This window comes from Hoplias malabaricus, unplaced genomic scaffold (genome assembly GCF_029633855.1).
Source record: "Hoplias malabaricus isolate fHopMal1 unplaced genomic scaffold, fHopMal1.hap1 scaffold_415, whole genome shotgun sequence".
NCBI lineage: Eukaryota > Metazoa > Chordata > Actinopteri > Characiformes > Erythrinidae > Hoplias > Hoplias malabaricus.
In genome coordinates, this window is record NW_027101223.1 from 1,908 (window position 1) to 23,502 (window position 21,595).

At 40.6% G+C, this 21,595-nt stretch overlaps 1 protein-coding gene and 1 long non-coding RNA gene across 2 annotated transcripts; both read right to left on the minus strand.

Annotated features, from left to right (window-relative positions):
• Positions 1-761: 761 nt before the first annotated feature.
• Positions 762-1,561, minus strand: LOC136685335 (uncharacterized). Its single transcript, XR_010800097.1, has 3 exons — positions 1,438-1,561; positions 1,124-1,227; positions 762-1,031 (listed from the first exon to the last, which is right to left on the minus strand). It is a non-coding gene; the product is annotated as an uncharacterized lncRNA (long non-coding RNA).
• Positions 1,562-3,858: 2,297 nt separating this feature from the next.
• Positions 3,859-18,045, minus strand: LOC136685336 (DNA-directed RNA polymerase II subunit RPB1). The gene is made up of 28 exons (XM_066659356.1): positions 17,752-18,045; positions 16,616-16,748; positions 16,365-16,501; positions 16,064-16,237; positions 15,667-15,948; positions 15,405-15,566; positions 15,060-15,280; positions 14,380-14,512; positions 14,157-14,281; positions 13,838-14,048; positions 13,472-13,681; positions 13,154-13,322; positions 12,957-13,051; positions 12,645-12,848; positions 12,319-12,541; positions 12,023-12,206; positions 11,733-11,904; positions 11,260-11,365; positions 10,586-10,791; positions 9,954-10,425; positions 9,717-9,817; positions 9,509-9,613; positions 9,177-9,359; positions 8,854-9,057; positions 8,544-8,730; positions 8,317-8,430; positions 8,016-8,165; positions 3,859-7,891 (listed from the first exon to the last, which is right to left on the minus strand). The coding sequence occupies exons 1-28, from the start codon at positions 17,836-17,838 to the stop codon at positions 6,741-6,743; spliced, it is 5,901 nt and encodes a 1,966-aa protein (XP_066515453.1). The 5' UTR covers positions 17,839-18,045; the 3' UTR covers positions 3,859-6,740.
• Positions 18,046-21,595: the final 3,550 nt, after the last annotated feature.

Consider the following 21,595-nt stretch of genomic DNA (forward strand, 5'->3'; position numbering starts at 1 on the left):
GCCCTGATGAGGACACCCCATGGGGAGGAGAGTCAGGTTGCCTGACAAACGTTGAACACCACAGTGATAGTTACTCTGTTTTCATCCATCCATCCATCCATCCATCTATTGCTAATCTGTCCTGATTTTTTCCTTTCCCCCATGAAGCAAAAATGCACCAGTCTCGTACTATCCTTGCAATATAAAATACACTACACTAAATTATTAGTCATACATGTTATAAACAACATCAAAAAGTTTACTGTTGACAAATTGTATTGTTAAAATTATTAAGTATAAGAAGATAAACAGTGTTAATACATTTGACATTCATTTAAAATGTTGGGCTTATTATCAACACAAGAATAAAGATTTATAATACATCTACAAGTTTTAAACATGAGTGTACAGGCAGGTGGAACCCAAACAATGGCAACATGAGAGGTAAAGCAACAGAGGTAGTGGGAGATGAAATACGTCTGCGACTAGTGGATGAAAAGAAAGATGAGGAGATTGACAGGGGTCAGTGCCACAGTATCTGAATCATATGCGGCATGAGCCATACACATCCACTAATCAGAAAGATGATAGCAGGCAATAAAACAACAAGCTGCCAGGGGCAGGGTGGAGTAGCATGAGACTGTAATCGCATTCCAGACCCTCATTTAATATTTCTCACTGTTACAAAAAAGAGCACTAAACCTTTGAGGAGACAGTATCTATTCACAGACACACCTAACACATGACCTTCGTGTCTTCTGTCTCTGCATGCATACAGATTTTTCCTCAAGAAAAAGACAGAAATACAGGCAAACACAAAAGAGATTTGTCACATGTTCCAAAGTAGGTTTTAACTGATGAGAAAATAAGGATTTAATGATAAAAGGGACCTTACCTTGCAGTATTTTTGGCTGGAAAAGACTTGAGAGGACTTTGCAGAGTATGAAGAGAGAGGAAGAGATTTTTCTGGGGAGGGCAGGCCTAAAAACACACTTCCTGGTAGAGTGAGTCACAGCCCTGCCCCAAGGTTTAAAAACCACCCACATCTAAAACTGAGACGAATGAAGGAAAGAGCATGGTGGTTGGTATAAAGCTTTCAGAAGTAGAAGTGTGATCTCTGGAGTGATGGTGCTCCATCCCATACCTATAGGATGCGTTTGCATTGTGACTGTGATCCAGAACTCCAATGTACCTTGCCTCATTAATGATACTCTGGCTGAATACAATCAAATTCTCCAAAATGTTTAACTATGGAGAGAGATTAGTCTCAAAACACTTTACAAATGCACAAATGTTAATCTAAAAATAGAGTTACATTCATAAATACATGTTTTTGGTTTTCATAGATATATCCCAATTTTATGCAAAAATAAATATATTTGTTTAAATTTACATTGCAAATATTTGTAAAGTCGAAGTTTCGAAATTAAAAGTTATTTGTAAAATCAAGTCACTCACATGTTTTCCGTGACGTGTATTTGTTCATTTCCTCTCCAATGACGATCCAAATACAAATGCAGCCTGATCCATAAATGTGGCCAGGAGGCGAACAAGGCACCGCTAGGTGGCACTATTGTTTTCCCCCAGTGTCTCAGGACTGACCTGTTGCTCTTAGGGCCTCAGCTCACAACCCCCTGTAGGCGGGACTATGACTCCATTGGCTGCCGCAGTAAATGATAGACAGCTCACTCTGGCTGCTGATTGGCTAAAATAAAAGTGATGACCAATGAGAAGCGCATATGCTGTTGTGGAGCCGTTGGGTATGTGTCCCTCCCTCCGGCTGAGGGAGAACATCTGTCTGAAACAGATCAAAAACACCCGTTTTAACAATTCAATCTCAAACTTACGAAACATATCAGTCCAATAAGCAACACGGTTTTAGTAACAAATACGGGATGAGTTTAACGTATTTTATTTGACAACCCTAGTCTGCAGCGAAATTAGGGAAGTTCCGCTGGATTTTAACGTCGTTAAATTTAAGGCGCCTTCAAAAGTGTCCCACAGTGGTCCCCCTCCTAACTGTCTGTGATATGAAGCTGAATTCAGCAGCTTGGGGGCTTTTTGTTCGAACTACCACATTAAATATTGTGCAAATTCGTCTTCATTTACGTTGGCCCTCACGTCCTAAAAAAACAGTGCCACCTAGCGGTGGCTTGTTCGCCTGCTGGCCACATTTGTGGATCAGTCTGCATTTGAATTTGAATGGAATGCGGAAGAAAAGTCTCAAAATCCAAAAACCCGCGAGAGGATTCTCAAACGCAGATTCAACAATTTACAAATAAATTTTAAATTCGAAACTTCGACTTTACAAATTATTGTTTTGTAAAATTTTGTTAAATGTAAATGTAAACAAATGTATTTATTTTCGCATAAAATTGTGATATATGTATGAAAACCAAAAACATGTATTTACGAATGTAACTGTATTTGTACAAATTGCAAACTGTGAGACACAGATTGGGATGTGTTCATTTGTGAAAAGTGAAACATATTTGTGACTTGTGTTCAATTTATGTATTAACATTTACGCATTTGTAAAGTATTTTGAGACTAATCTCTCTCCATAGTTAACCATCTAGAGGCTGATTCTGCAACAAAGAAGTTCCAAATACTTTTTTTTAACTTACAAAATTCCAGAAGAAACAGTGAGTAGGTCATATTTTTTGAGGTACTTAAATACTTGCATGAATTGAGCTGAATAAAAGCACTCAGTAGAATGTTGTTTTTCTAGTGATCATTTATAGACCATCTTAATATTGTTTTTACTATCTAAAAGACAAAGAACGATGCAAAAGACCTTTATATCCAGTAAGCTGATAAAGAACTATTCAAACCTTGAGAAAATCCCTATAATGGATGAGCTTAACTTCAGACAGGCACACCTAGTCTGACATGTACTCTGTCCTCTCATATGGAGGATCTCATGTCAGAACACGCTGACTGACATAACCACCACACCTTTAAAAATGAGGACCTTTATTCAGCTGCTGAACTGAGACAACAATTGATAGCGCTCATAAGAGTTCCAGACCAGCCCATACCTATAATTCTTTGGTTCACTATAGATCTAACCCAGATGACTGTAAAGTGATTATTATTAGTTTTACTTACTGGACCAGTGGTGTGATAAGGATTTATTTTATGAGCTTATAGAATTTTATGCATACATTAACATACAAATACATATATAAATCTGTACAAACATTACTGGACAGCTTCTTCTACACCAGGCCATCACATTTGATCAGAAATTAAGGGTATACATGCTGTAGTTTGTTTCTCTTTAGATGCAGCAACATCTACTCTGCAAACCACAACAACATTTGTAACATAAGATAGTATTGGAAAATGTATTCAAATATTTGTGGTAATTCTAACAGTGAATAAAAACTTACAGACAAGTTAATCATCAGCCACCTACAAGCTACAGTCGCTTCTTATTCCAAAACACTGTTGCACCTTAAAAAGACTTGATGCATCCGACCAGAGAAACAGCAATTCCCCAGAATTATAAACACTGCCTTTTAATATAGGAATAAACAAGTTATTCTTTTAAATGTGAAATGTAAGACTTGCAAACAAGCACAAAAAGCATCTTCAGATTAATCTTTCAGACATTTTTAATTAATTTTACATAAAACTGGATGCAAGGAACAATTTTGACACAAATGGTTAACACTTTTAATATTGTTGATTTAATATTTTAGTTTTTCTCCCATTAGACTACACCTTGGACATGGTGGACAAGAGAGGCTGAGACTACAGAGAGAGCATGTCTGACCTGACCTGAAGTTCCTGGCAATTTTTGTTCCTCTTAAAAGATAAGTGGTGCATTGTAACACTAGGGATATAGAAGAGTAAAAGGGATTTTAAATATATATAAATAAATAAGAACACATGCTAGACTAAGAGGAAGACTTGGACTGGCAGCCAAGTTTGAGTCATTTCACAATCCATTTTAAAAGCTGTGTTGAGCCAAGCACAACCTTTATCCATGCAAATGTGTTGTTCTTTAAATATGGCACTACAACAAATGCATCCTTATGTCTTTAATGAACACTGCTGAAAGAGGTCCTGAAACTAATCAATGAGTCAGTAGACTGCCATCATAATTTCAGTTCCCTCTGGTGAAGGCAGATGTGTCATTCTGAGTTTCTTGCAAACCACTGCTCTACAGAGATTTGCATTTAACTCAACACTACAAATACCTCTTGAAGGCCTTGGTAAGTCTACTGGGGATTCAGATGAGATGTATGTTAAGAAACACTAGGCACTGTGGAACTGCATCCAGTGCTCATACTTAAAGCCTAACCCACTGCCCTATTAACTCATCAGTCCTGTCAAATGTTGTTTAGGACATTACCAGACTAGTGTTTTGCTTCAGCATGTAGAATAAAATGCAAATAAAGTGTAGACAAACTTTTTATTGTTTTATCAAGTCAGAAACAAACAAAAACATACAGAGAATTAAGTCATCTATACAGTGGCAATTTAATTTAAATCTTCACCCCCCCCCCACCCGAAACTTGACCCAGTATTTACTCAAACAAGAAAATCTTGCAATTTACACGCGCACACCCAAACATTCGCGCACTCTACTGGGAGCCCAGGTAAATAAAACTCAAAAGAACCTTGCTGAGACTGAAGGCAATCTAGGGTGTCAGAGACTGACAAACCTGCTCACCTCTAAGGCCTTAAATCTAACATTTTGTACAATTCAAGCCCAAAGCTGGGCATCACTTTGTGAGACAAGGCTCTCATTCTGCACCAGTTAGTCAGCGCCCAGTAAATAAGGAACATCTGCGGTTCATGACAAAACACTGCCAACCCACAAGTCTAAAGAGCAAAACTGCCTATTTGTATCAGGAGTTAATCCTGCTTTTCAAAAAAAAAAAAAAAAAAATTCCTGGAAACAGTTTCTTTATAATCATACAGTATTATAAAGCCCTCCCACATTCAAACCCCAAATCACAGGAACAGACAAGTAGAGGGGGTGGGGGGTGGACGAGGAGAGAATGGAAAGAAAGGGAAATACTGGACCTGAATGGAAACAATCAGTTCTGCCAGCATGATTCATTTAATCAGTTTGCATGTTGTTACCATTGAGCTCTAAAGAGGGTTCCCTTTAAGTAGGGAATGTTCACTCAGATTTACAGCTCTGGCCTTAAGGGTTATTTAAATGTTGTGGTATTTTAACAATATACTTTTCATATCTAAAGCCAGTAGGATGTTAAAGTGGCTTTTACTGCCCTCTGCTGTTGAAGCGTACAACTGCAGATCTGCATTTAACCACCATGTTGAAATCAAATCTAACTTTATTTAAAAAAACAAACAAAACATTAAATATATATTAAAAAAAATGGCGGCACACAATCTACAAGAATCCACATTAAACAACCCCTTCTCCACCTCTTAATCCAAAAGTACACTCTAACATCAAGCTACAGCAATATAAAGCCAACAAGAGGAGAGAAGTTAACATCCCCTCAGTAATTTACAAAAGGCAATATAACTTTTGCTTAAATAAGAGCGTTAAAAAGAGGACAAGTATTTGTACATATGCTATTTAGAAAATGAAGGTATTGATCAGGACTGAGTAGGCCTTAGTTATCCTTTCAATCTAAAAGGAAATGCAAAACATTACCTGGTGCATTTTGTGCAATCTGTATCAATGAATAGACCCATCCTCCTATTCCTCTCTAAAATTAACACTACTAGTATGCTCTATTTCCTCTGGGGTCAGAGGCATGTGACCACTGGCCATCACTTAGGCTTTTGTGGTTATTCTAATTTGTATATTGATGCTGGTGAAACATAAGGCTTACGTTTAAGGGAGAGAAACTTTGGGAAGGGAAAAAAAAAATGAACAAGAAACTGGGGCGTCAAATGCTACAAGAGAACACCTTTTACATCTCCTTTAAGAAGTGGCCACTCTCTATGACCCTTCTTTGGTGATAGACAGTATGTGTTTGCCAGGTGTCTTAAACATAAACCTGCATAATGGCTTTCCCATGTGTAAAATTACATTTAAGAACTTTAAATCACAGCATTCCTTAAACTGAACCTTGTATAAACCCAATTCTTGCTCAAAAGGAACATTAGAGTTTCAGTTATGCACCCCCTCCCCATTTATATGGATAAACTAAGCGCATATTTACAGTGCGAACACAAATTAAACGTTAGATACGTTTCAGTAAATTTATGCACCTCACTTTAGTCAACTATAGTGATTTCAGAATTCCAGCTGCACAACCCACTGAGCTGTCTTCTAAAAGGCTTTTGGCAATACTTTCAGCTGATTTCATTTATATCCAACACTGAATTTCAAACCTACAGATGGATGGATTGAAGAGGTGTGTGTTTATAACCACACATGTCCTCACTTTTTTTTTCCACCCCCTCCACCAACTGTGGGGTGAGTTACTGCAGAATAACTACACTAAAAAAAAAAGTGATGTCTAATGAAAGGCAGCAATTTCTAAAGTTAAGATCTATGACATAACATAGTTTAAAAAAAAAATAAAAATAAAGACCTGTTTGCAAATGCTTTATAATTGTCCAACAGGTCCCCAAAAGAAAAAAAAAAAAGTTTCAAAACAAATTTCACATATGGGACCCCAATTTCCTTCGTTTCTTTCTCTGAATCACAAAACTGACAATGACCCATGCCGAGTGGCAAACCTTCTGTCTTTTCCCACAGGGTAAAAGGGTCAGTCAGAAAAGCACGAGTACATGAGATAGCTCCTCTCCTCCAGTCAGCATTAGTTGTTTTCCTCATCACTGTCATCGGGGCTAATAGCTGGACTGTAGGTTGGAGAGGTGGGGCTGTAGCCAGGAGATGTGGGACTGTACGTTGAGCCTTTAGGGCTAGTGGGCGAGTATGTGGGGGATGTAGGGGAATATTTAGGTGAAGTCGGGGAGTAGGTTGGAGAAGTGGGGGAATATTTGGGGCTGGTTGGCGTGTAGGTAGGAGATGTTGGAGAATAAGTAGGAGAAGTTGGACTGTACTTGGGGGTGGTAGGCGAGTATGTTGGAGAGGTTGGGCTATATTTGGGTGAAGTGGGAGAATACTTGGGTGAAGTGGGAGAGTATTTGGGAGACGTGGGTGTGTACTCTGGAGAACTGGGGCTGTAGGACGGAGAGGTGGGTGTGTATTTCGGAGAGGTTGGGGAGTACGATGGTGAGCTTGGACTGTAAGAGGGTGAGCTTGGGGTGTAAGTGGGTGACTGCGGGGTATAGCGTGGACTGGATGGTGAGTAGGACGGAGAAGTTGGAGAGTATGAGGGAGATGTTGGAGAATAGTTTGGGCTGGTAGGGGTGTAATTAGGGGAAGTAGGCGAGTAGGATGGTGAAGTTGGGCTGTAAGATGGAGAGGTTGGGGAGTAACTGGGGGAGGTTGGGGTGTAGTTGGGTGACGTTGGGCTGTAACTTGGGGATGTCGGAGAATAAGAGGGCGATGTCGGTGAGTAAGACGGCGATGTAGGGGAATAAGATGGCGATGTAGGGGAATAAGACGGCGAGGTAGGGGAATAAGACGGCGAGGTAGGGGAATAGGATGGGGATGTAGGGCTGTAGCTAGGTGACGTGGGGCTGTAGCTAGGTGAGGTAGGGGAATAAGATGGTGAAGTTGGAGAATAGGAAGGTGAAGTTGGAGAATAACTTGGAGATGTTGGAGAATAACTTGGAGATGTTGGAGAATAAGACGGAGACGTTGGGGAGTAGGATGGAGAGGTGGGAGAATATGATGGAGATGTTGGGCTGTAGTTGGGGCTGGTTGGCGAGTATGACGGAGAAGTTGGAGAATAAGATGGTGACGTTGGTGAATAGCCTGGGCTCTGCGGTGTGTATCCTCCAGGGGAGCGTGGCTCATAGGCTGGAGACGTAGGAGAATAATTTGGAGACATGGCACCACCTACAGGAGCAGAAAAGTAGATGCAAAATATTTAAAAGAACAAACCGTACCAGGTCAATTCAGTGTAAAAAGGTTTTTGGAAGAATGAAATTAGCTTAAAAATGGGAAATAGAAATAAGCTTACCTGGAGAGGGAATGTAAGGGCTGGCTGGTCCAGGAGAACCAGGAGAGCCAGGTGTAGGAGACCAGGCAGGGGAATAGCCTGGTGAGAAGCCACTTGCATCAGATGCAGCACTGGGTGAGAAACCTGCTGCCCCAGGAGTCATTCCACTTCCTGAATGTGTAAAAGAGCAAAATGATTAAACAGTGAACAGAATGGAGTATAGGGACTGCAACTGTAAATTTATGGGCCATATTCCTTACAGTTTAAACAAACTAATAATTTAGGCAATCAATAATATTGATCAAAATTACACTGCACTCACCCACACTAGGTGACCAGGCACCATAAGCTGGGGTAGCACCTGTGTTCCAGGGAGTCATGGCAGGAGACATGCTACTCATGGGACTGGGAGCAGACCCAAAGAACATTCCTGTTGCTGTGAAGGGGAAAGAAAACATTGAAAGTCTTGGGGGCAAGCTAGACGGCCAACTGTTTTTAAAACAAAGAAACCAATTTAGATATAGGAATATACTTTAACGTGAGACTTACGTCCAGCTACACTGATCCCAGGAATGTTGGTGGGGATCTCCATACCATATTTGCACTTCTCAGCATCCAGCAGCAGGTCAAAGCAACCAGTGCCAGCAGGTGCCAACTGTCCCAGCATAATGTTTTCAGATACTCCCTTCATAGGATCACATTCTCCATGAGATGATGCTTCCATCAATACATCCACCTACACGCGGAACATGTTCAAACAGTTAAACAAAACCTCCCTTCCCACATCAAGTACCCCATGGAAATCTAAGGTATATTTATGCGACTGTAAGAGCGTTAACTATGTTCAACTGTTTCTCACCGTCTCTTCAAACGAGCACTTCATGAGTGGTCCTGTGTCTTGTCTGTTGATGCCGTGACGCGTGATGGCCATCAGATGACCTCTGCAGGTCATTGTGTCACAAAGCAGGGCAAGGTGACGGTAGTTGACATATGAACCATCAAAAGAGATGACATGGTACAATTCTCTCTCTAGTGCCTTGCGCACTGCTTCAATACCAAGCACCTATAGATAAGACAATAAATGTATTCAAATCAAAAGGAGCTGCCATGCATTTAACTTGCTACCAACATCCTATAATTCTAACCATCTTTTCTGCTAAAGATTAAGGCAAACAAACTTACAGTAAAGATCTCCACAATGTCGTTGGAGGTGGTTCTCACAGGGTCTACATCTTTCTCACTGAGGACTCTCATGAGACTGACACCATCTGTCTCCAAAATCCATTCCTGCAGAGCCTTAAACTCACCATCCTCTGTGATTATGATCTTTTTCTTGTTGTCTGTCTGAGGAAGATGCATGTATACCTATAGGAAAGGAATAAGTGTAAGTTCAAAACAAATGAACAACTTAAGAATCAGACTGTTCAAGAATTCACAACCAACTGAAAAAATGCAGCAGCCTGATTTACTATTTATATTGTGTAGTTCACTTCTTATAGCTAAAGCCATCTTACCTTGCTGATCTGTTCAATGCCTTGAAGGGTCATGTCAGTCAGCATGTTGGACTCAATGCATCGCAAAAACACGTCATCGTCCATCTTATCTACCACTTCCTCATCCTGGACGAAGGAACAAAATATGGAAAGTCAGGAGATGCAACTTGCTATGTAGTGCTAAAAAGGTAATGTCTTTGATCATTGAATGTCATGATCAAAAACTCACCTCCTGGAACTTATTCTCATCACTGTTCATGATTCTGATTCGCAGCACAAGTTTCTCAGCATTATCATCATTGAAGATACAGTTCAGATCATCACCAAATCCTGATAGATGGAAGCAGATATTTAAGTGATACTTCATAGAGCATAAAATCTACTGCAATTTTATTTTGGGGTGAGGGGATTAAATTCTGAGCTTACATGGTACATTGCCAAACCCACGTGTCTCATTTAACCTCACCTGCATTGATCTTTTCAGCAATCTGTTCCATGGTTAGCTTGCGGTCAGTCATATGTTTGCGGTCAAGCTCAATACGCAGCAGCCACGGTGATATGCGGGTCACGTCAAAGTCAGGCATCTCATAGTAAACGTTCACCCACTCCTGATCCTCAGCCACTACTGTGCTCTGTGGGTTGGGGTCATAGTAGATGGCCGTGTTGGCAGTGACTTTGCGCAACGTGGTGTGCTCTAGACGACACAGGATGTCTTTGGCTCGCTCTGCATCACGAGCTGCCTGACCCAATAGGAACACAGTGAGGGAAGGCGTCTTGGGACGTTTCGAGATGTTGATCAGCTCTTTGAGTCGAGGCACACCTAAAGTGACGTTCTTGGCAGACACACCAGCATAATGGAAGGTGTTCAGGGTCATCTGGGTGGCAGGCTCTCCCAGAGACTGCGCAGCCAGAGCACCAACCATTTCACCTGGGTGAACCTAAATAGGATTGTTAAGATTAGCAGTTGGTTAGGGATGTCAATATATTTCCTAAACATCTTAAAGTACACCGCCAATGACACTATATATGATACACCAGCTGGAGTCTGTGTAATACATGACTTAGTCACCTGGCACTTATATACTATTCAGTACTTACTATAGACTGATTGAACTTTGTTTCAATCTCCCCTAGAAGCCACTCAAAGGCCTCTGTGCTAAGGCGAAATTCCTCTGTCATTCGTCTGGAGCAAAGGGTAGAGCGCAGATGTATGTTGAATAGCAATGTGGCATTTTGCTGAGCCTGCTTGCTTAAAGGGTCATCACCATTCACAATTATCAGCTTTCTACTCAGCTCATGGACACCTGCATGACAGAAGAGAATAGAGCAGGGATGTGGACAGATTAGTACGTATTAGACCAACAAACAACCAAGACAAGGCTACTGCCATGCACCTACAGTAAGCATACACCAATATTCTTATTACTGATTTAATGGGTAAAGAAGATACATGAGGATTCATGTTCTATAGTTTTCATAGCACTGAATTTAAACTAAATATTTTGAAAACTTGTGAACACTGAATAAAGCATTCTGTCAACGTGTTACTGGGGGAGATCTGTGACCCGCTGTAAATCCACAGCATCATTTATATAGCACCCACACGCCACGTGACTGCATTTAACTAAGGGGCCTGGGTCGTATTAAGTACCTGAAGTATTACTCTTCAGAAAAATCTGAATGCATTTCAGGGAAATACTTACAAACCAGTGTCAAAATAAACACAAATCAGCTCGTTTTATTTGCTACTGAGAGAAATTTCAGTTACGTACCCTCTACCACTCTTAAAGGATTGAGATCGGTAGGAGTTCGTGGATTGATGCGGAAAATCTTTTGTGCATTCCAGATCATTCTGGCCAGATTGCATGGCAGAACCACCTGCAGAAGGGTGGAAAATACAGGAAAGAGGGAGTAAACAACAAAAAAACTACACAAGTCATGTACATTTATATTTAACTACAATAACCAATTTGCATGTGAACTTAAGGCAACACTCGTTATGGTCATTATTTTTGTTTCAGCTCTCCCTAAATTTGCAGACTGTAATTCATTTCTACAGCACTGTCCTGAAATCAAGGGAGAGGGATGGGGCTGGTTTCCTACCCACATCCAAAAGTTGGATAGTGCACTTTCTGCAGTGCTGAGCCTGGAGTAGGAACAGGGACTATTCCCACTATTGTAGGGGAGAGAAGCATTACAATGATTATGAAACTATAATTAGTACGTTGCTATAAATTTTACAGACCTTGCTATCCCCAGTTGGGAAAATGGCTCTTAAGATCTCTCGGTCTTCCTTCATCTTCTCAAATTCCTTCTCTAGAGCACTCTGTACATGTGCGTTGGTCATTACATCCTTCAGCACGTCTTCCTGTAGGGTGCGTCTGAGAGCTCTCTCATTGGTGTAGTCAAACTTGAACCTTTCAAATTAAGAGGTTGAAGGTTCAGTTCATGATATCATAGATGACCACAGGCTTTAGTACATACTGACAGCCAACAAGCATGAGACCACCTGCAAACCTAGACCTGCAAACTCACTTTTTCTCAAAAGCTTTGTTGGAGGGCTTTAGTGTGGCCATGTTCTGGAACTCCACAGCCTCCCCTGCCAGACCATCTTCTCCGTATCTCAGTTGCACCACCTGGTTAATAGAGTTCCTCACAGTAGCATCATACTTCACCATGATAGATTCCATAGATTTGATCAGACGACGCTGAATGTAACCTGAAAAAAAAGCAAGACATGAAAATTTAGTAGTCGTAAGTGCAAAAGAGCTTTACACAGAATTTAAAAGGCCACATCGTCTGTTGTAAGCTGAGATAAGGAACAACTATACCTGTCTCTGCAGTTTTCACAGCTGTGTCGATCAGACCTTCTCTTCCTCCCATAGCGTGGAAGAAAAACTCTGTGGGTGTGAGCCCAGCCAGGTAGGAGTTCTCCACAAACCCTCTACTTTCTGGACCATAGTCATCTTTGATGAAGTGAGGAAGAGTGCGATGCTTAAAACCGAACGGAATTCGCTTACCCTCAACGTTCTGCTGCCCCACCACAGCAATAACCTACGTGTTGAAAGGAGGAAATAAATGAGGCTTCATCCAAACATTAAACTTCACACATGTAAAAGACCCTTTTTGGCCAATTACTTCTGATATGAAAACTCACCTGAGAAATGTTAATTTTGGATCCTTTAGATCCAGCCACCACCATGGACTTGAAGTTGTTGTACTCAGACAGTGATTTCTGGGCAGAAGATCCAGTTTTGTCTCGAGCATCGTTCAGAATACGGTTGACCTGGTTCTCAAAGGTCTGCCTCAGGGTGTTACCTGGAGTAGGCTCCAGTTCATTGTTATGTGCCTTCTCAATGACCTGAGGAAAAAATGGATGACAGTAGGAAGGTAAGTGCAAAAAATTTAAGAGTGGGAGCAAGATTTTTAGTAAACTTCTAGGAAAAGCATAAAGACTCTAGAAAGCTACCTCAATCACATCTTGCTTGGCCTTCTTGATAGTGTTCTGAATGTCAAGATATGTCTTAGCATCAGCAATGGAGTCTCCAATACCAATGGAGTGACCTGTGAGAGAATAACATAAGAATTAAATTAAAAAGGAATAAACTTATTGATTTAATAAATAAATAAAAGGGAGGCACAAATATTATTCATCTATTCTCTTACCCTCAATCAGCAACCAGTTGTTCACTACAGTTTGAATGTTTGAGTAGAAAAGGCGAGTAATATCATGCCCCATTTCCAGGTATGAAATGTGGACAAGGGAACCAGCAGAGGTACCTAGGGACTTCTTACAGAGGATCCCCATGATCAACTCCCCATTCTCCACAATTACCTGAAACAGCAACAAGGGGCTTTGTAAGAATATCGCCCACTAGTGGCATTTCAAAAGACATGTTCATAAGAGATCAAGTGTGTTATTAATCTCACTGGAGTGACTTGAATGTGTGCCAGTGGCATTTCCAAAAACTGACTGAACTCTACCTTTGTGTCTCCAGGTGAAATATGCTTATAGGGGCCACTGTCCTCATCATCTGGATGTGTACTGTGTGTGCGAATGACGTTGATATGGCCTGGGATGATCAAGCTGAAGATCTGCTTGCCAGTCCAAAGTGGTCTTGGCTTCAAGATGGCTGGTTGTGGCACTTTACCATCCCAAGTAGAGAGGAACATCAGAAGATTCATCACTTCACCCTGGTCAAAGCACATAATGGACAAAGTTAAAAGGGCCCCATCTGATGACTACATCAGAACTATATTAATTAACTACATACTCAGAGTCCAGTTACACTGCACTGAGGGCATATGACATTACATTCTGTAAATAAACTGAATTGCTGCGAGAATTACCCTTTCTAAGAAGACATCTCTCTTTGTGAACTTGCGAACAGCAGTGAGTGTGTCCTGCACAATACCCATGACGGGTCTGTTGGACTGGGGTGTGACAATCATACGAGGTACCATAGCCAGTTCCTGGATCTCAGCACGAGTCTCCAGCGACTGTGGTAAGTGCAGGTTCATCTCATCCCCATCAAAGTCAGCATTGTATGGAGTTGTTACACTAGAGAACAGGAGGTAAAATGCTTATGGATATTTGTCAAGACACTCAACTCTACACTTCATGTAGTGATAAAACACATTTCAGCTATATCACAATCACAAAGCTCACCTGAGGTTGAGTCGAAACGTTGACCAGGGCAGAATTCGAACCCTGTGACCCATCATAGACATTTTGTGCAAGGTGGGCTGTCTGTTGAAAATGACGATATCACCATCACACATATGACGTTCCACCTGTTAAAGCACAAGATAGAGAGGCACCATTCTAACCAAAATGACAAACATGTTTGAAATAAGACATCTTATGAAACAAATGGCAGGCAACACCCTACTTTATATCCAATCTGAAGATGTAGGTCACTTGGTTTGGGGTGGAATCGAAGGTCAATCCTGTCTCCATTGTCACGGATGATGTACTTGGCTCCTGGGTACTGACTGTTACCTCTTCTCACAAGCTCCTGAAGCCTGCAAATTTTGAAGCACCAAGTATTTAGAAATTGACAAGAACCGTCGCCAATTCCAGTAGTCTAAGATTAATTTCTCATAAGTTGTTTTCAGTTAAGTAAATCCGGTGACATGCAAAATCCAGATGGAGGACAGGAGGTGAGGAGAAGAGAGGAAAAATTAAGAAGGAAGTCGTGGAGTCTATTGTGTTAGTTTAGGCGAAAGTGCAAGAGAAATGTACAAATAAATCATATGTTGTAAATTATATTATAGAAAGTTGCCATTGTTTTAATTGTTCACTCTCACAAACATCAACTTTTAAATTGTAATTGATACAAGCTCTTCATTGTTACTCAGTTGAAATAAGTTTAAGTGCCAATAAACAGGCATCAAGACCGTGTGACAGCGCTCCCTGTGTATAATAGAAATCACTTACTGTCCTCCATTCACAAATACGTGACATATATAAACCACTTTTTGAAAAGACAATTTTTAAATAAATAGAATTAAAATACCCCCCCTCGAAAAAAAATAAAACCCAACACAAAAACAAAAAAACCTGTGTTACCTGTCGATGTTAAATGGTGTAACAATTTCTGGAAAGGTCATGTTGGCAGCGATGGAGCGAGGGACGCCCACCTGATCAATCTGCAGGTTGGGGTCAGGGGTAATGACTGTTCTGGCTGAAAAGTCGACACGCTTTCCCATGAGGTTACCTCTCACTCGTCCCTCTTTACCCTTTAGCCTCTGCTTGATGGATTTGAGTGGGCGGCCTGATTTTTGCATTGCCTGAAATCATGGTTATAGGTGTTTTAAGCCTAAAATCAATGCTATTCAAAAACTGCAATACATGACCTACTGTGTAAATTCAGTTTTACATAAACATTTTAGACAACATATAAACACGTCTTACTCTAGGTAAGCCAGGCAGCTCGTTGTCCACCATAGTGGCCACATGGAACTGCAGAAGCTTGACATCTTCCGCTATAACATGTGCAGCAGCTCCGCTCTGTTCATTCCGTCGCAGTTGGTTATTAATTTTCACAATGTCAGCCAACTTGTGTGTCAAATCATCCTGAAAAATTTAACACAAACGGTCGGTATATTCTTATACACACACCTGTGTTGGTTACATCCTGGACTGCTCTAAACTCTTCACAAATTAAAGAGGTTACCTGGTTTCTAGCAGATCCCTGCATGACGACAGCAGGTCGAACAGCGAGTGGGGGCACAGGCAACACTGTGACGATCATCCATTCAGGCCGTGCGTATTTGGGGTCCATGCCCAGGATTATATCCTCCTCATCAGAGATACGTTTGAAAATTTCATGGACACGCTCAGGGCTAAGGAGAATCTTTTTCTCCTGAGAGTCTTCATTCACATGCTTCCATTCAGCATAGAGCTCCAGGCCTGAGCGACGAATACGTGGCTGGTATCGCCCACAGCCACCATGTCCCTGTCAAAATCCATAAAATAACATCAGTAAATAAAAATTCACTCTTTAGGAAAATGACAGAAATTCTCTTGTTGGATCATTGAGGCCTCAGGTTATGTTCTGTATTTTACAGTACCTTCTCCTTTGTAATGTCCTCATCATTCTCCTGCTGCTCAACTCCAAACTTGTTGTCCATTTCCTCTCCACCCTCACAGATGTTTTTGCCTTTACACAGGTCATACACATGGGTCAGACGCTTTCGTGGCTGGCCTTTTGACTTTGACAGGATGTCTTTGATCTTTGGGTTATTCTGTAAAAGAATGCATAAAAGGGCAAAGTTTTCATCATACAGCAAAACCGAGAAATGGTCACTCATTTTTCTAAAACATATGTAGATTCATCACACAACATACACAATGGTCAAGTACAATACATACCGCATCAACCAGTAACTTGGAGCAAAAAAAACAGACGCAGCGGAGCACTTTCATGATCTTTGATATGAATCCAACATGAAAGACTGGTTTAGCCAACTCAATGTGACCAAAGTGACCAGGGCATTCTGTCATGTTTCCTGTAGGATGTATGCATCCACAAATCAGTTCACAATCTCCAGGTACAGATTTGTATAATACACACAAGTTAATAACTATGAAGAGAATGGTGTTTTAAAAGAAACATTATGCACCTGCACATGTTTGACACCGGCCAGACCGCTCAATGACCCCCTGCCGGGGGTCCATGAGACCGCCCAGTTTTGGGCGGCCACCTTCTGTGGTTTCAGGGTACTTAATGCCCCCTTCCGTAACGGACATCCGTTTCTGCAAAGAGATGCACAATTTATAGCCATTCGCTGTCTATAAATATTATGTTAGTGCATAACCCCTGAGGATTCACCAGGAACAGCTGTGTACAAACAACTTTTCATTGTGGTGAATTTGTTTCTCTTTTTTAAAAAGTTATAAATTTATTTTCAAAAGAGTCAGTTTAATATCTGTAACAACCTCAAACATTCCTTAAAATAATAAGTTCTTGAAAATATTTCCTTTAATAATGCTATATTCTACCTAAAATATGATTAGACTCAATTGATCAATTTATTTAAAACTGAAATATATAATATATAAATTGTATAAAAAAGAGCATGCATAATATTTTTCATATGTGTCTTTATTGTCAGAAACGATGGATGGAAAACAGATGACTTTGGGCCTATCAGAAATATGCTTAAATGTGAACAAGGATATTCATAATGCATTGTTGAACTGATAGCACTTTATAGATCCCTTAAAAGGTTTTAAGAATTACATAAAACTAGTTAGTTTCTACATTCTTTATGCATTTAACAGAGGGAAACTGACAAATTACCGTTATACTAGTCTATATGAAGCTGATTAAACATACAAAATGAAAAAGAAAACGGGAAATTGAGCAAATTTTGGGATTTAACTGGACATAGTATGTGCTCAGTTGGCAAGCAACATGTCACTGTTGCCCTTTTAGCCTGGCTTAAGAAAAATCTTATAACTATTAACCTATCCACTAAAATTAAACCACCCCAAAACCCTTAAGTAAAGGCAATGTTACGTGGTTCTCTCACTTTTGCAGCTAAAGCCCAAATTATTTAAGAGCATTTGTTCATATCTGAGCAAACTTTCCTACAACGTGGATCATGGGCTGGCTAAGAAGCTAAGCTAACTATAAGACAGTCGCAGCGAAAACACCATATTTGTGTTCTAACTGACCAAACGCTAATAAACAGTTATGTTACTGCTGTCTAAAGAATTAATAGAGAATACCCCTCCCAAAAGGCAAGAGACCTACAAGCTCATCTGGGCTGAGGATGCCGAACTGAACTCTCTTGATGAGGCGCAGTGGGCATGCGCTGTCGCTGGAAGGCGGTCCGTGCATCCTGTGTCTATTCAAAGAGACGCGTCCTCCCTCGACACGCCGCTTTCAAACAGGGAACAGCACTCAAACGCCACCAAGACTCTCTCCTGGCACCCAAAAGGTGGCCGGAACCCGTCCGACGGCGGCTTCCCCACTGATCAGCGCGCTTCGGTACCCCAATGTGCCTATTTATTTATGTTTATTAATATACTACATAAACTACCGGCTAGACCCTTCCCTCTTCCTGATCTAGACTCCGGTGCGCTCTAAGCGCAACTGAGAGAAAACTGCTCCCACACGACTTTATATAGACTGCATGTGTCGCTACGGGTTCGCGTACACCCAAAAGCAGGGGCAAGACACTCCGTGGGCTGGCTCCGAAACGACGTTACTTCACGTTCATTGGTCGCGGGGCATGCGTAGCCGAATTATTCATAAGTACAGCCGCACGACCAATGATTTCTCGCCGTGAGGAGCTTAACGCGAGAAAGGCGGGAAAATTAGCTTGGAGACATCCCATTGGTCAATCCATACAATGGGCGTGTATACCAAAGTTCCGAACCTTCTCTTCTCGTAATATTCACCAAATAGCAACCTGATTCGTCAGTATCTTCATGAATATGTAACACCAAGCGTTGCCTGGCCAATCGTAGTAAAGACGGGAGCTCGTTACGCCTCTTTTCCGAACATTGCCGATGTTTGCCGAGTGATATTTTTTAGCCCCTTCTAAGCAAAAGTGAAAAAAACCGCCCCGCTCCGCTCCGTCTCGCTCTGGATCAGCCACGAACCTTGGAAAAAGAAGCTGCTCCACGAGAGGCCTACTTCAGAATCTTCGACGTTTATGCTTGTATTTTTCGATGAATTTCCAACAAAATATTATTTTAAGTTATCTCAGTGATGTTTTTCAACACGCTTGTAAACATTACTGAAGTCATTTTGTTGCATTTTTCTTAAATTGTTGACATTTTCCGGGAAAATGCAAGAAGCCTGGGAGTCGAGTTAAAGAGCTGGCTGGCGAGAGGGCGCTGATTTCGGTATGCGACGTTGGAAAGCCCCCAGAAAGCCTGGAGCTTCAAACCAACGATAATTTTTAACCTATATTATTTTAAAACTTTAAGAGCTTTGGTGTTTAGCGTTTTTGTGACCGTCGTGAAATGTATTAAGCAGTAGGTTACAGATTAATATTTAAATTAATTTTTATTTTCTAGGCCGCGCTTTAATCGTACATAGACAGTTAATGTTAAGTATAACCAGTGATCATTGTAACAGTTGTAAATGTCTAAATCAGCGATCGAACAAATAGCTAGACTAGAAAATTACTGTGATAAAGAGAATAGGGAGATATTAAGTACAAAACGGTTAGGTTGTGTGATTATAAATAGTCATATTTAATTGTGTCTTATTGCACTATTGTACCGTTGTTTTTATAATTTACCTAATATGTATTACAACAACGGTGTTATAGTGGCATTGTATGAGCTCTTTGTGAAATAAGACTGTCGAAACCTGTTGTATTTGTATTCCTCTGGAAGCGGTCGTCGAATCTATTGAGTAACGTTGTTAAAACATGGCGGCAGGTTTTGTGCTTTGCTAACAGCTAGATATTCGCTGAGCTTGAGCTCTCTCCGTGAATTTGTTTAAAACTAAATGAGTCCTTATACCCTATGTTTTTATGATAGATCGAGTCGGATGTGTTACGGTGGTGTAACTGTATATTTGAAGGTGGATATGGCTTCTTTGTGATTGACTTTTTATTAGGATTTTCCGTTCCACCTTAAATGGTGCAGTAGTGTCGTTCTGGCGCCTCTTGTTCCTTCTGAACTGAAATGACTGTGTTATAGGTCTAAGGTAACTTCTCTTTTTGTCGTACTGAACACACAAATAAGTTATTAGTGCGTTGTACTCAGCTTATGTACATTAATCAACAGGATTTCAGTTACTATAAGTATTTTGAAATGCCTTTGTTTTCAGAAAAGATCACTCCTTAGTTCAGTTACAGCCTCACTGTGGTATGTTCCATATTGGATTAACCCAAATGATCTCTGGTTTATATAAAACAAAGGCCTGACAAACCATGTTATTTCTTAGTCAATTACCAATAGCTAATAGTCATTAGTTAGCTGGTCTGTTGCTAGTTAAGTCTCAGTGATCAGTTCAGTGTTGTTAACATTGGCTAGTTGGGTTTGTAAGGCAACAAAGGATATTGAAATTCAGTCAGTTGTGATCATCATAGCCTTGTTAAAAATTATACATTCGAGTCTTCCTGGGAAGTACATGTAGAAACGTGAGCGGTTTTATCTTGTGATGTTAGGTGGCTGCCTAGCAAACTTGTGCACAAAGCTAAACCAACGTTCAAATGTTAGTGCTTGGGTATTATAAAGATGGTTTTGTTGTTTTGTAAAGCCCACGTGTGCGTCTTGCTTTGATTAAAGAACCGAATCCCTATATAAGCATACACGTTTTTTAATCTGGCTTCGGTTAGGCGTTTAAAGCTAACTTGGCTCACCAAGTCTTTGCTGTGCTTTGTTCAGTTCTGTTATAACGTGCATTTGTATGTATTCGGCTTCGCTTAGACGTTGTTTGGGTGTCAGGTTTAAATCTAGTTGTGACATGTTGAGAAAAGTGGTAATGTATACACATCTGACTCTCTCAATATGGCGGAGTTGAGATACACTGCTGAACAAAAATGGAGACTTGTGTCTAGCCAGCAGGGAAGAGTAGGGCTTTTGAGCCGAATACTAAGTGTCGAATCTTCAACCGACATTAAAGACTTGAGTCGACTCTAACTTTGGATCCGATTCCACAGTCATGTTTATCTAAGCCCATGGAATGAGACGGTTACACTGCACTTCTGACAAATATATTCTATGCCGTACACGTCGCCAGTCCTGTTGTATTTTTTTTTCTTTTTGAACCAATGGCTTTTACTAGTGTTGAAACATTTAGACCTGAGTCGACTCCGTTGTACTGTTTGTCAGTCAGTGTAGACTCTCCAAGTATGGTTGCATACGGGATTTGTAAATAATTTTGTGCTACTTGAAGTTTATTTTTTGTAGTGTGTATCTCCATTTAATCCGGCATCGTGTGAATAGCACAGTAAAGTTCTGCGTTTGTGAACTCGAGGTTACTGTATGGAATCGACTTCTATGCTTCATAGGACTCGGAATTTGAGTCGACTCCTTATTTTCAGGAATCTGGCAGCCATAAGGAAGAACGAGCCATGTTGCGTAATTTAGCAGCAAACGTTAACAAAGCAGTTTACTGTTTCCTTTACTGTAATTTCATTCGGGGCACTCAGTTAATCGTGGGACTGTTGCTGCCGGTGGATGTGAGCTTGGTCAGATGTGTGTTCTGGTTTTCAATGTTCAGTTTAAGCGCTGAGTTTGAACGCTTGTCAGTTTAACATCGAGAGGCTGTAAGAGAACAGCTCTGTTATATAACCTGATTATGTGCAGCTACTGTTCTCACATTTCTGTGCTCTTGGTTTACCTAAGTGTAGTTACTTGCTGTAAAATATTGCTGGCCAGTTTGCTCTATTCTAGTGTCTGAACCGGTTTATATGCCATGATTCTTAAAGTTTTGCAGTGTCTATTGAATTATTAGTAAGTTTCAGATCACTATATCAGCCCTGGTGTGACCTGTTTTACTGTACGTGATATTGTTAAAGATTATTACATAACCATTATTACTTGTAATTTCCTGATCTTGGAATAAAGTAACATTGCTTGAAACTGACTCTGTCTTTTCTGCTGGACTGTGTAGTGTATACATTAATCCT

Excerpts from the sequence above, each read along its gene's own strand:
- LOC136685336 (XM_066659356.1), bottom strand. The coding sequence starts at position 17,838 with ATGCACGGACCGCCTTCCAGCGACAGCGCATGCCCACTGCGCCTCATC. Across the intron at positions 15,281-15,404 it reads AGCTGCCTGGCTTACCTAGA|GCAATGCAAAAATCAGGCCG; the intron begins GTAAGACGTGTT and ends CCATGATTTCAG. Across the intron at positions 12,207-12,318 it reads TGTGAAAACTGCAGAGACAG|GTTACATTCAGCGTCGTCTG; the intron begins GTATAGTTGTTC and ends CTTTTTTTTCAG.